Genomic DNA, 14355 nt, shown 5'->3' with positions numbered 1-14355 from the left:
GGGCGCGGCGGGGCGGGCGCGGGCGCTGACGCCAGCGCGGGGCCGGTGGGGAGGCGGGGCCGCGCCTCGCGCCGTCTTTGTGCTCGCCGGCAGCTCCGGCAGCGCCGCCGCCTCCGCCTCCCGCCGCCTCCCTCAGCCCCGCGCGGCGGGCGGCTCCGCGCAGCCCCGCACCGCTCCGCGCAGCCCCGCACCGCTCCGCAGCGCTGCGCGCCGGCCCGCCCGCGCCGCCCCGCGCTATGTGTGCCGGCGCTCCCGTGCCTCCTCGCGGCCGCTTCCCAGCCGGCGGGGCGCTCCCGGCCCCGCTCTGAGAGCGCGGCGGGGCAGGGAGCGAGCGGAGCGCAGCGCAGCCCGGACGTGCCGCCCGGGAGCGAAGGGAGCGCGGCGCCATGCGGGGCCCGGGGCTGGGGCTGAGGCTGGGGCTGCTGCTGGGCGCGGCGTGGCTGGCGTGCGGGCAGAACGAGACGGAGCCCATCGTGCTGGAGGGGAAGTGCCTGGTGGTGTGCGACTCCAACCCCACCTCCGACCCCACCGGCACGGCGCTCGGCATCTCCGTGCGCTCCGGCAGCGCCAAGGTCGCCTTCTCCGCCATCCGCAGCACCAACCACGAGCCCTCCGAGATGAGCAACCGCACCATGATCATCTACTTCGACCAGGTGGGGCCGGGCGCGCCGCCGCGGGCAGGGAGAAGTTGCCGGGGAAGGTGGCGGGGCCGGACCGGGGACGCGGGGCCCTGCCCGGGGGAGGGGGGAACGCCGGGGGCCGGGGGAGGCAGCGGGGCGGGCGGCGGCGGCGGCCCCGCGGAGGTGCTGATGGTGGGTGCCCTTCCCTTCCAGGTACTAGTGAATATCGGCAGCAACTTCGACTCGGAGCGGAGCACTTTTATCGCGCCCAGGAAAGGGATTTACAGTTTTAATTTTCACGTGGTGAAAGTGTACAACAGGCAAACCATCCAGGTCAGCTCCCAGCGCCGTCGCCGCGGGCGCCGCGGGTGGGAGCGGACCCGGGTCCGCGGCCCGACGAGAACAGGAACGGTGCGGGCGGGGGAATGCACTGCCCGAGGGGACGGTGCAGTCCCACCAGGCCTCTGCCCGGGCCCGACCTGCATCAGCCGTCCGGGGCCGGGAGGTGACACCCCCCCGGCCACCTGCCATCCCCTCCCAGCCTGCCCAGGCTGCCCCGAACCGCAGAGCGCCGGGGGGAGCATCCCTGCGCTGAGCCCTTCGGAGCCACCACCCCCGGGGGCTCAGCACCCGCTCTCGAGTGGCAGAAGGTTTCATAGGGATTTGGGGTGCAGGGAGATGCCTATGGCATGGATACGCTAGTGAATATAGCTCTGTGTGTATGCATGCAGCTACTCTATACACGCCTTTTGTGTGTGGTTCGATGCATCCGCACCTCTAGGTAGGGATAATGTATTATGGGCCTGAAGCCAGGTAGCATAACCTAGACAGGAAATCTGTCTGCAGAGCAATGCGAAGGTGAATGTACAGCTATATGGCACCGTTCTGGTGTGAGCAGCTTCACACCTCTGGGGTGGGCAGGTAGTGTATTATTAACGTGGGGTATGCAGTCCCGGGATCATTAATGCGAGCTGAGCAGAGCTTATTGACTCTGTTGTGGCATATTGTCTTTGCTGCCTAACAAAGGAAAACTACCTCTTGAATACACTTCAAACACGCTGACTCCGGCGGCTGTGGCTCTGCTCCTCGCTGCCTCTGAGCTTTTGCATAAAGCCATCTTTCAATAAGTATGAGCAGACCTCTTTTCATAGCCTGAAAACACAGGCACCCTATTGAAATTCTTCAAAATAGGATCAATGTCCTGTTTTATATGCACAGGCTGTTTTGATGTGGTTGGTCTAAAACAGCGGTGAAAGGCTTCTTCCTTTAGAGTGCATACCTTAGCTGGGTTCAGATTGATATTTCATTGTTACGGGGCTGGAGTTTCAGCTGTCAAAAGAGGCCTTTCTTAACTAAACATTTTGCCTGCTAGGTGAGTCCCAGCGGTGTTATTGTCTGACTTTAATTGACGGAGGGCTTTGTTTTATCTTGCTCTTTAGGTGAGTTTGATGCTAAATGGGTGGCCAGTGATTTCTGCCTTTGCAGGGGACCAAGATGTGACCCGAGAAGCTGCTAGCAATGGAGTCCTCATTCAGATGGAGAAAGGAGACAGAGCTTATCTAAAACTGGAGAGAGGAAACTTGATGGGAGGCTGGAAGTATTCAACATTCTCTGGATTTCTAGTGTTCCCGCTTTAAATCACTTCTCATCCAAGAAAATGGAGAGGCGGCAGTCAGAATCTCTTACGAATTCCCAAGTTGTAGCCGGGTTTAAGGAGTCGTGGACAGCAGACTTTTTACATTCAAATATTAAAGAAGCTAAATCCTGCTTAGGTTTGTGTACATCTGCTTTGAAGAATTACTACTTATTTTTGTTGTGTTGCAGCCAACAGGCGGGAGACGCTATAATTGATCAACCCCCCATTTATATTCTTCTCTCTCTCCTCCCACAAAATTAGTTCCCATCTCTGTGTCACTGGTGTAATCTGCCACCATTCCCCCATGGTTTCTGCCTCACACAAGTAGACTTTAGATATTTTCATTGTCCTTTACAGCATATTTTGTAGTTTTGTTTTTAAGACATGTTAATCTTGACTCTTTCTCTGAGTTTAACTTTTAAGGAAAAAAAACAAAAAAAAAAAAAACAAACAAAAAAGGCAAAGTATTTTTGAATACATGGATGCCATGATGGAAGGGAAAATGCAATTCTTGCTGTGTACTGGCTGGCAAAAGGAAAACTTTATACACGAAGAACTATTCACAGCCCAGGCTGACTAGAGTATTTCAATATTTCTATGTAATTCTGAGTGATTGTGAAATTTAAGGCTGCTAAATGTTTTGATGCTTGTTTTTGCTCTCGTACAATGTGGCCCGACTAAACGCCAGGAAGTATATTGAACTTTTACTATTACTCTGTAATATATGTGTGAATATCGAAAATTAATTTTTGCTTTAATTCAATAAAGTTTCAATGGGACTTTTATTTTTCTTAACCAGAAAGAAGGTTTCTCAATGCAGGCGGCCGGGGGGAAGCAGCTCTGGGGGGCGTGGGGCTGGATGGGGCCGCGGGTGCGGCCGTGGCCGTGTCGCCCTGCGCAGCTTCCCCCTTCCCCTCCCGACGCGTCCTGCGCGGGTCCCTCTGCGCGGCCGCGCAAACCCCGCGGGCGGTGCCGGAGCCCGAGCCGATTCGTTGCTGGGAAGTTCCCCGCTTATTTATAGCATTTATCTGTATTATATTCTATAAACCAGATCGCATTTTATACGGCCGTCTAAAAATACCTGACAATGTACACTCCGATGCTGGTATCATTTATTCGCTAGTATTATTTTGTTTACAGTCTTTTAAAAGATGTAAATGCTATAATTTTGCAGTACTCAAAGAGATTACTACTTTTATTAAAAGGTGCGTACGAGGATTTCGACTGTATCTAAACTTTAACGTAAAATAAACCGGTGAAACGAGCCCCTGGGTGTGTGCGTGGCGCGGCGGCGAGCGGCTGCTCCGCGCCCCGGTGCGAAACCGCCGGGCGCACCAGTTCCCGCCTGCGGGGACGGGATTTAATTAGCTCCAAGGAGGGAATTAATAGGAGCACAATCAGCAACGCTCCTCGCTTTGTTCACAGGTTCTGCCCCAGACACAGCCCCGCCGGATCAGCCTTTCCGAGGCCCGGCTGCTCCACGCAGCTCCGCGGAGGGGAGCGGGCCCAGCGCGGGTTCTGTCCGAGCCGGGAATGGCCGCGGTCCCTCCTTTCCAGCTGAAACACATCAGCCGCATGTCAGCACCTGCTCCTCTGTCACAAAGCGGTGCGGGGGCCACGCCGTTGCCGACTGGTGCATGTCGCGACTGTCGCCCCGCAGCAGAGGGGAAGACGTGGAGCGACCCCCCCCCCCCCGCCAGCAGCTCTTCGGGAGCCTCCGCACCTGCGGCCGCTGGCCAGGAGCCGTGCAAGGAAACAATTGAGATTTCTGAAGAAGGGTTAATGCCGGCAGGCAGCCGGGCTGCTTTCACTCGGAGTTATAACCTGCCCACGACAGCCCGCATATCGGATTCTCCGGGCTACACGCTCCTCTCTCAATATGAAACACTTTATTACTTCCCCCCGAAGCCTTTCACCGCTCCCGCACCGCGCTGTGCTCCCTGCCCGTCTCTGCGCGCCCCTCTCCGCGCAGCGCGGCTCTCCGCACCAGCCCGGCAACGCTCACCCACGAGAGATGGGTACGGACAAGGCGAACGAGGCCGCTGCTGCCTCCTCTGAACGCGGCGAGGGGGTAAAGTGAGGAAAACAAAATTAAAAAGGAGGGGAAACACATATTACCGGGTTGCAAAAGAACGCGCGCTGGCCCCGCGCCCTCACCCGCCTGCAGCCCGGGCTGCGGGGCTGCCCCGGCCAGCGCAGGTGCGGGGGCTGATGTTGCTGATGCTTGTCTTTTCAATTTTTTTCCTCTCTCCGCTCCCTTAACGCGAAGCTAATAAACCCGCCACCTTCTGCTGAAAGTTTTCCCCTGGTTGCGAGAGTCTCATTAATATTGTGCAGCTGGAAATTATATTACTTCCAATCGCAGCAAATCAACGCTCTGCGGCTGGTACAAAACGCCGCCGTGGCTGCCTGGAAAAGCCTTTCCCGCTCCGCGCCGCGGGCATTAACGCGGGCTGAGGGCGGCGCTGCCCACGGGCGCACCGCGGGGCGCGGAGCAGCGCGGCGGGGCCGTCCGGAGCCCTCGCGGAGGGGAGAGCATCACCGCATCCTCGCCTTTGGAGGTAAAGCCGCCGCCCCGCAGTCCCGGTGGCGCTCGGCCGCCCGCCGCGCCGGGACCGCCGCCTGCGCCCCGGGGAGGCGGCCCGTCCCGCGGCCGCTGCTGCTCCCGCCCCCGCTCGGCCAGGACATTCCCCAGCCGCGGGGTCTGGAAGCGGAGAACGTCCGAGCAGCCGCGGGGGAGTTGCCGCCGGGTGTTTTGACTTCAGCGGACGGGCTGTGTTTAAAAAAGCCCCCACCTTTCTATCATCCCCGTCTCCCGCCGCGGTCGGGAGAGCGGGCCCGGCCCGGGGAGGGGAAGGCCAAGAAGGAGCCCCCAGGTCCGGCTGGAGGGTGCGGCGGCAGCCGCAGGGACCCGCTTACGCGGAGCCGCCGGGGGAGCGGGGCTGGGCCGTGCGCGGCGGAGCGCCCTGGGCCAGCGGTGCCCCGACGGAGTGGGCAGGGCAGCCCCGGCCCGGCCGGGCGCAGCCGTCTCCGGGCGCAGCCGGGGCTTTCGCCCTGTGCGTGAGGCCATTCTGGTTCAGCGCTCGCAGCTCGGCGCTGGGCCGCCCCGGGCCGGGCTCCCGCTGGGCGCGCAGACGAGCCCACTGAGGCGGCGCCATTTTCCCGACGGCGCGGTGCCGGGCCTGGCCAGCCGCGGGGCCTCGGGCGTTTTCCAGAAGGAGAACGGTCTCCGAGGGGTGACCGAGCTGAAGGAAACCGGGCCCGGGTGCAGCAGCGGGTAAGCGCGCCGGGACCGTCTCTGCCCGGCCGGCCGCCCTCGGACGGGCTCGCCCCGCTCCTGAGGCCGTCCTGGCCCGCAGGCCTCAGCCGCCATGTTGAGCGGCGGAGCCGAGCGCGGCCTCCGGACGGCGGCCCGGGCTGCGTGGAGCCCCCGCCGGGTAGCGGGGCGGCTGAAGCACCGGCGGGGTCGCCCTCGGCTCTTCTCGGCGGCCGTGCCGCGACCGGTGAGCATTGGGCGGGAAGGGCTCAGGGGAGCGGGGCGCGGCCCGGCGGGTCGGGGCACCCGGGGCTGCGGCCTGTCCCGCCCGCTCCCCGCCACCGAGGGGCCCTCCCGCCGCCGGTGGCCCCGAACCGGCCCCGCAGCCGCGGGGCTGCCGAGCCCGCTGGGTCCCCGCGTCCCACGGACATGAGCGCCTTCCCCGGGTTTAATGTGTTTTTCAGTTGATGTAAGTAACGTCTGACTGAATTTAGTGCTGATTAGGGTTGAGCATCGGTTTACACAACCAGAAATTATGTTTCATTCGGTTCATTAGCATGACTAGTGTTTGGTTTATGAGCATATCACTAATGGTAATGACCAGAGTTGATTGATTCCTAATGTGAATATAATTACTCAGTGTAGGGGAATTAAAGGAAAAAAACCCCCACGTTTTTAATTGTTGGGTTCTTAGGCAGTGTGTGTGGGGGTGAGGGGGTGGAAAGAGACACTCAAACCAACTCGCTTCCGCACAAATGATGGAACGTAGAGATTAATAACTCCATCAGGAGTTTGGCCCGAAAGAAGAACAGGTCGAACGCAGCGAGCTCTGGGGATAGTTAACGCACACTCCACATTGCGAAACGATTTCTCCTCTTCTACGCCCCAGGTGCAGCTCGAAGCCCAATAAGTTCTGCGGGAAGAGGCCGTTTGGAGCAGATGGAGATGGAGCCCTGGCCGGAGCGGGGTGAAGGCTGCTCAGGTAAGGGAGCGGACGGGGCTGCGTGGGCAGCCAGCGGCTGGGGTTTGGAGGCCGGGAGGGAGGGGACAGCGCTGTGGGACCAGGGCAGAGCAAGTTGGGAGCAGTTTGTGTACCTCAGCAGTGCCACGTCTGTGCTCTGTGTCCCCGAGGGTGACCTCTGGGGCTGCCCACTTAAATTGGAAGGTGGTTTGGGAGGGGAGTGTCAGAGTGTTTTGCTGGAAGCACCAGGGGGAAGGTGCAGATTCTGTGGGAACCCCTGTAGTGCAGAGATCCCAGGGGTAGGGGGGACTGGCAGAGCTGATTTTGTTGCCTCCCCTCGGGCAGAGTCAGTGGGAGAAGCATGGAGTATACTCTGAGTCGCCAAAATGTCTCTCTTGTTGCTTGCTCAGAAAGAAATGAGGCCTTGTGCTTTTGTGCAGAGTGAAACAAGCCGTGTGCCTTACTCTGTGAGAACAGGGCTCGGGCAAGGCTGGCAGGAATCACTTCCCGTGTCTTGGGGCATTGGTTCTGTCTGCTCTCATGGCTCTCGCTGGAAATGCAGTGTGGGCTTGAGGCTGCGTTGTCTGCACTGGGGGTCCCCCAATTAGGTTCTTTTCCCCCGCGCTTCCACCAGCACCTGCGGGGTTCCCAGGGTGCAGGGCAGTGGGCGCCTCTGCTCCAGGCGTCCTGGTCGGTAACAGTGTTGATCCCAGTGTAAACAGCTGTGCACATCTGGGCGCAGAGCTTTCTCCCTCTCCCCTGTGGCAACTTTGAGCCTTCTGTTGGACATGTGAGGAATATGATGCCATTTGTCCGTCCGCAGCTTTATACCTGTGGCGATGGGGAGATCCAGTAATGAGCCATTTTACGTTTCACCACTTGCATTTAGTTTCTTACAGCATGGGATTCCTGAAATGAAACAGGTGCTGTTCTGAACTCAGGACATGTCTGGGATGCTGGAAAACCCTGTTAGGGGAATTTTCCTTTAGGAAGGAGTTGGGGAGCTATTGGAGGACGGTTCTGACATGCACAGGCTTCTGGACTTGCAAAAGATTCTGAAGGATCTGCTGCTTCTTGTGCCTAGATCACTAACCAAAACGGGCTCAGGGTCGTGAGTGTTCCTGGCACAGTGCTGCTCCCCGCACTCTTGTTATTAGTGACCTTTTAATTTTTATTCTACTGTAGAGTAGCAAGTCATACGTATTTCGATCTTATCCTCATACCTTCTCTTGTGTGTGTTTCTAGTGAATTTTGGGGAGTAATTCTAGCTGGGGGAGACAGTGAAATTCTGCTAAGCTGTCAGAAGAAAGAAGACCCGAGGAAAAGATGTTGGAAGAGTTTGAGCAAAATGAAGCCCGAAGATGTGAATAATTGTCATTCATGTTAGTAATTCATGTTGTGCACAATATGTTAGAAGAACTATCGGTGCATCAACTTCAGTTATATTTCTGATCAGAAGTGTTGAAAATTTCTTGCCAGAGACATTCAGCAGTAGGGCTGTTTGTTTGGTTTTTTCTCTATACAATACTCATTCAAGGGCTAGAGGATCATAGGAGGAGTCCTGCTTTGTTTGCAATTAATAGTCATCCAGTTTATAGTGGAAATTCTCATTTCATTGTTGTACGTCATGCTAATAAATTTTAATGTGCTTTTGATGGTTTGGGTTTCAGGGTCATTCAAGTCACGGCCATCCTCCTTGAGCTGTTTTTATGTACTGACAGTGTTTCCCAATTTGTCAGTAGCAAATAACCGTTTTGAAAAGATAAATATCGTAGTGAAAATGAACATAATGTTGAGCCTTTTCTGTTAATAAAAATCCAACGCCACTAATTGTACGACAGTTGTTCTGGGTGTTGCTGTCACCAAAGCACGGCTGTATTTCTGACTCTTAAAAAATTATGAACATATTGCTCACTCTTAACAGTCCTTTCCTTCAAAATTTCATGTGAAACACCGCAAATTGATCAGGCTGCCCGATCTGCTGAGCTGATAAACACCATTTCCATTGAACGAATGGAGCAGCATTTTGTCCTTTCCTGTGCATGTGGTACTATTCCTGATTTCATAATTGTTAAAATCTGGTCTACAGGACTTGAAATTTCATGGGTCAGTCCTCCTTCCTGCTTTGATTCTCTGCAAATTCTTGGGCATATGTTGAGTCATGGTTTTAAGGCATTGATTGGCATGGATCCATAACTCCCTTCTCAATGTTTTTATTATTTCTTTACCTGGTTTTGTATTTCCCAGCTGTCAACAGAGCTCAGTGTTGGTTGAGGTGTAAGGAAGGAGAAGCTTCTGATGTCTCTCTTTTTAATCTGGTTTTATTGTTCCTTTGTTGTCTCCTTTCCGAGTGATTAATCTCTCTATTTTAGCCTTTCCAAAGGGCTGATTGTTCTTACAACCCAGAGGATTGCAGCCTCTGGTTTTGAAACGCCTCCTCTGCAATGGCAAGACCAGTTCTGTCCAGAATAGAGGGCTGAGGCTCAGCAGTTATTAAATACACAACAGAAATTCTGGTAGCCGTGCGGTTTGTCTTGTGGCCAATGTCTTGTAGTGATGTATTGAGCAGAGATCTTCACCGAGTTGCCTGCGATATTCCCATGTCTCTCTTGTGGCTTGATTAAGTTAAATGAGAGCCTTGCTAGTAATTCACCACCGTTAATGTACATAAATTTACCAGCTTTGCATTTAGCTTATCGCATACATGAAGAATTGTGCAGGTCTGACCCAACTCAGAATTAAATTGTTTTCCGAGACCAAGCTAAGACATGACTGAGTCTTGAAGCGCTGCTTTAACGTAACATTTTGACCTGTGAAAGTCATATTTATTTTCCTAATATACATAGTGGAAAGACTTAATTGACTAGAAAAGGCTTTGGAACAAATACATTGAGAGAAGAATCAGCTGCTTTCTATAATGAGAAAAGGAGGATCTTTCATTGTTAAAGCAGAGGTGCCAGGGCTCAGTTTTCAAGATAAGGTTTTAAATTCCAGCAGGTCGTTAAATGAGATTTTTCTGCTGACATAAATTTGCATAGCTGTGTTGCAGTGCAAATTCTTGCAACTTATTTTGCCTGTGGGATCTTATGGCAGAAGCCGGGAAACAGCGTCATTACAGAAATACATCCCAGTCCTGCTACCGCCGTTGCAAGCAGCAGATATCCTTGCGTGAGCCAAGGATTATTTGGGTAACTAGAAATGTGTAAGGAGCACATCCATATTTCTTCTTCTGCCATTTTGTTTTTTCTTGTCCTGTGGCCTTACATAACTGAACTGAATTATTTTGGCCATGTTTTCAAGATCATGTAAAATTTCTGGATAGCTGTGGAGGTATTTAATAGTTTCAGTGGCAAATGCATCGTAGAAGGATGCAGTTGTCCAAAAATTAAGATGTCTAGGATAGCTTTTTGAAAACAATTGTAATGTTACAGGGTCGAAGCTGTGCAGTGTTTTCTGGTGCTGCTCACGTTAAGTTCCATCAGTGTAGGGCTTTGGGTGCATAACCTGTTCTATTTCTGTGACAAAATTTGCCTGCGTGAAATATTTGTATTTTATTAAAGATGAGAAAAAGAAGAAAGACAGTTAAAAGCATTGAAACATAACATAACAAGTAAGGTATTCATTACTATTTTCTCTTCAAAGTAGAGATGGTTTTATAAAGAAACCATCTCTACTCTGTCTACCAGCGGTCATGTAGATGGTACTGGAGACTTCAATACTTGTCTTGTATGGGAAAGGAAGTAGTTGGATAGGCCTGGAGCTGTTTTAAGTCAAAACAAGTGCTTACGAAAGTGTGGAGAACACAATATCAAGGGCAGAAATCCAGTTTTTGTTTCTGACACATTTCTGCGTCTTTTCAGATGGTCATAGTATAATGTGTTATTGGCTCCTCTAAGACTGGGCAAACTGGTGCTCTGGTTCTCCAGGCCAGCTAGTCCAGAGCTGCAGGTTTGGGCATCACTGCTCTGTGCTAACCATGCTGGTAAAGCAGCCAAACCCCTTTGGTTATCTGGGAAGATGAGTCTTGTATAACCACGGATCAACTGCAGAATGATTATTTTAGTTTAACGTTTAGGCATATTTTTAATGTTTCCCTTATTGTAATGTGTTTTCGGCAAAGCTGGATGATGTTGCAAATATTACACAACATTGGGCTGTTGTTTCTAAATTGATATAATTAGGAGCTGGCTGATTAGTGCTGCTCATGTCAGCACGTTCCAAAGAAGGGAGGACTCTCTATTCAGCTCGGCTTCACATGTATTCTCTTAATTTGAAATTGTGTGAATATATTTTATAGTTTCCGAATATAGCTGTCATATCCTACCTTAATGGTGACAGCACATCATGCCACAGTGTGTTTCTGTGTCTAATGAATTCTCCTGCACTAAGGCTGCTGTACACAGTGCTCTTCGCTCAGCCCTTTCCCTCTGCAGGTTGTGGAAATTTCCCTCCCGTTACGCCGCGGCCCGGTTGCATCAGCCCTTTGTCCCTTCCTGGGTCGGAGGAAGAACGCAAGACGCTTCTTTCTGCATCTGTGCAGCAGGAAGGTATTTTTGCAAGCTGGAAGCAAAGGGGCTGTTACCTGGTAGGAAGCATTAAGCACTTCAGAGCAAGCAAGGCCAGGTCTGGCCGCTCATGACAGCTTGTAGATTTTTAAACCCTTCGCCACAGCGTTTATGTCTTTGCCCACAACCTTGGTAATGTGCTGTAGAAGCCCAGTCCTTTCTATCTTGAGACATTTTTTGTACATTCCATCTGATGCAGTTGTTCATCTGCTGAGTTTTCCTCTCCAAGTTGTGCAGCTTTTCAGTTTTAACTGCTTTAGTCGTCTTTCTTCTCATAAAGCCCAGGACTTCAGCCTTGCCAATCAGGAGACCCCTTCACTGCATTAATTGGGTTGATGTCTGCCTCTTTGTATATCTGCTTCCTGGCATAGCTGAGGTTCACTTAAAATCATTATTCCTTTAGTGGCCCTTTCCAGTTTGCTCCACTACCTTTGTAAGTTGTTCATGCTGGGCTTTTCCTTTTCTAACTTAATTTTTTTTCTTGTTTGGAAGAACCCTGTTGATCTACAGTATTAGGAAATCTGCTGGAAACCAGTAATATGGTAATTCTGGCTGAAGTATTGGCTACCCACATCTCTCATTGGTTCCTCAGGAAATGGTGCAGGCAGATACCGATAAATATAGTTATTCTGTTGAGAAGCCGACAGTTTTGCAAAACACTTAAGAATGTGCTTGATGTGAAAAATGTTCATCCAGCTGAAAGCAACAAGGTGCTTCGCATTCTCAAAGCACTTAAGAGTAAGCTCACAAGCCATGTATGCTTTCAGGCCAGATAGCAGAAGTGAGAGGGTTGTTTTATATTTAAACCAGTAGATTAAAGTGGCCTTTTAAAAACTGGAACGTTCTTTTATAAGGAATCACAGGCAACAGTCGGCTGCTCTTAAGGTGCATCTTGACAAGATTGCAAATGATTTGTGTTTGAGAAGAAGACAGATGTGGAGATTTGTTCTGTATTTACATTTCAGCGCAATTTAGCAAGTTTGTTTCTTTGCCTAACAAGTTACTTTATTAAACATTACTGTCTTGACTCTGGTTGGCGTTCTGCTATGTTGTTGCGTGCAGTGACAAAAATGGTGACAAAAGGTTGCTCTGGATTGTAAATTTAGGCAATAGTTGAGGTTTGTTCTGTGTGTGTTTTACCAAGGAGGTAAATTGTACCTGTTTCTTTGGCTGGCATGGTTTATTTTATTACCTGTACAGGATAGGACAATGGCTCTTCCCTCTCCCGGTTACACATGGTGTGAGTGCAGAACAATCACCCTGTTGGTAGCTCCTTAAATAAGCGTCCATCCGGGTTCATGACTGAGCATGAAGTTTCCCATGGTTCAGAGTTTAATGTTACCAGGAAATAAAACACTTTGCACTGAACGATAGTGGAAACACAGTGGGAGGTATTTAGTTCAGGGAATACAGGCTGTTGTCCTACCCTTGTCCAGAAAGCAGCATACATCAAACAGAAGAGGTCTTCCTTACATTCTAGCTAAATCAATGTTATTTCTTCCAGAATACTGCTGCTTCCGTTCCTAGAGATAAGAAAACATAGCTCACTGTCAGGAGATAATTCCTCCTCTTGGGCTTTCTGTCCCTGATCAGTTGAAGTTTTTATTTGTCTTTGACAATGAAGTCTTTCTTTAGCCCTGGAGGATTAAATGGCCTCGCTGGCAAATCTGGTCACTGAAGAAACAGAGGAGGAAGAGCAGATAGGGAAGAAATAGAGAAGAAAATAATTTCAGGATATCTTTATAGTCTCCTATTGTTAGGCTGTCAATTACTGTCGTATATCACCTATACAGCAAACTTGTCATACCTTAGGATATTTTTTTTTTCTCCAACTAGCAGAAAATATATCAATTAGCCATAGGAAATATGGACTCATCTTCAAAGTGCAGCCATGATGCTCAAAGGGATTTACTTTTTAACATCCAGTTCAGAAGGATGAATGTTAAAAGATCATAGGTTTGGTTTTTTTTAATCCAATCGTGAGTTTGATGGCAACAATTACAGGAAATAGTGCCCTTTTCAAGCTCGTAGCAGTGGTTTTGTGCCTCCACAGCTTCCAGAATACCAGGAAAGAAGGAAGGACAGACTCACAAAATGTGTCGACTCACAAAGTTTAGGTATGGATCTTCCCTTTGCTCAGTGATGTGGGAACAAGAACCAACTTAACTTCTGTTCCTTGGAGCTCAGGTGTTCGTCCCGCAGTGGGAGGAGAGCGCAGGTCCATCGCTGCACCCGTGACCCTCCGAGAGCAGCTCCTGGTGCGGGCGCTTTGCTCTCCAGCCTCAGCGTGTCCCACGGCCGAGCAGGTTTGTAGGAGGGTCCCAGCCCTCGCGGGAGCAGCACACAGGGATAACGATGAGAGCTGAAAGGTGAGAGGTGTCTTCTAGTTCAGCTCTCCCTTGCTCGAGTTCTCCCTCCTTGATCTCCCTGGTCCTTATGTGGAATCAGCCCTCAATTTCCTTTCAATTAGAGCTCCATCCTACATTTCTGTCCCTTCAGTTTGTGGAGTTTAATCCTCTCTCGGTTCTGTTTCACTTGTATTTCTTCTTCTCTTTCATGACTCAGGACTTTTTTTCTCTTTCCCTTCATGCTATGTCATTTCTTCTGGCTGGTACAGCGTCCTCCTTTTCTGAAAGGAAACATCAGTCCGGCAGGAGGATTAAAGGAGATTTTTAAATAAATTCAGAGGGAGTCTCAACCCCTTGCAAAAACTGGAAGAAAACGGCAGTGAGTTTCAATTATAGTGAGCTTTATTTCTGTACTGTATAATGTAATTCATAATGTTATCAATGTCTATAAAAGCATAAAGAAAAGACAGTAGGAGTTACAAATATATAATAAAATCAAAAGCCTCATAAAAGGTATAAAATTAAACTTCAAAATACTGTAGAAGAGGAGAAAGGGCCAGGACCAGAACCACAGATCGCAGGCTATTCTGGAAAAAAACAGCTTTGGAAGGATCTGAAAGTGAAGTTAAAGATGGAGGAAGCCCCCAAACCAGCAAAAGAGAAACCCATCTAAGCCAGTTCTAGCTCAGTAGGTTAGGAACTGGGGAGGAAGGGAATGTTAAGCAATTTTGGTTTATGATGGATGCAGAAAGAAGATAATCACAAACTTTCCTGTGGGTAAAGGTGATCAGAAAAGCACTGTCAGTTTGGCTGTATTGCTGAGACAATGTTTCAGAAATAAACCAGCTCTCAGCTTTCTCTTCAAACTTCCACTCTGTCTTTAAATAACAAAAAGCCAACCAACAGACCCCACAAAATATAAATGTCAAAAAATGATCAGTCAGAACAACAGATTCTCCTTTAAGCTTT

The 14355-nt window shown here is 50.7% G+C and overlaps 1 protein-coding gene and 1 long non-coding RNA gene across 2 annotated transcripts in view; both read left to right on the top strand.

Moving 5' to 3' along the window:
• Nucleotides 1-31: 31 nt before the first annotated feature.
• CBLN1 (cerebellin 1 precursor) lies at nt 32-3041 on the top strand. The gene is made up of 3 exons (XM_065028590.1): nt 32-653; nt 834-953; nt 2060-3041. The coding sequence occupies exons 1-3, from the start codon at nt 387-389 to the stop codon at nt 2255-2257; spliced, it is 585 nt and encodes a 194-aa protein (XP_064884662.1). The 5' UTR covers nt 32-386; the 3' UTR covers nt 2258-3041.
• Nucleotides 3042-4935: 1894 nt separating this feature from the next.
• Nucleotides 4936-14355, top strand: part of LOC110360363 (uncharacterized) — a 31303-nt gene continuing 21883 nt past the window's right edge. Inside the window, exons 1-2 of the long non-coding RNA XR_010465865.1 lie at nt 4936-5533; nt 6402-6494. This is a non-coding gene — a long non-coding RNA (uncharacterized LOC110360363). The remainder of the gene's footprint in view (nt 5534-6401; nt 6495-14355) is intronic.

Source organism: Columba livia, chromosome 13 (genome assembly GCF_036013475.1).
Source record: "Columba livia isolate bColLiv1 breed racing homer chromosome 13, bColLiv1.pat.W.v2, whole genome shotgun sequence".
Classification (NCBI taxonomy): domain Eukaryota; kingdom Metazoa; phylum Chordata; class Aves; order Columbiformes; family Columbidae; genus Columba; species Columba livia.
Note: the sequence above shows the minus strand (reverse complement) of the source record. Positions and strands in the feature narration are given on the sequence as shown.

Excerpts from the sequence above, each read along its gene's own strand:
- CBLN1 (XM_065028590.1), top strand. The coding sequence starts at position 387 with ATGCGGGGCCCGGGGCTGGGGCTGAGGCTGGGGCTGCTGCTGGGCGCG. Across the intron at positions 654-833 it reads TGATCATCTACTTCGACCAG|GTACTAGTGAATATCGGCAG; the intron begins GTGGGGCCGGGC and ends CTTCCCTTCCAG. Across the intron at positions 954-2,059 it reads ACAACAGGCAAACCATCCAG|GTGAGTTTGATGCTAAATGG; the intron begins GTCAGCTCCCAG and ends CTTGCTCTTTAG.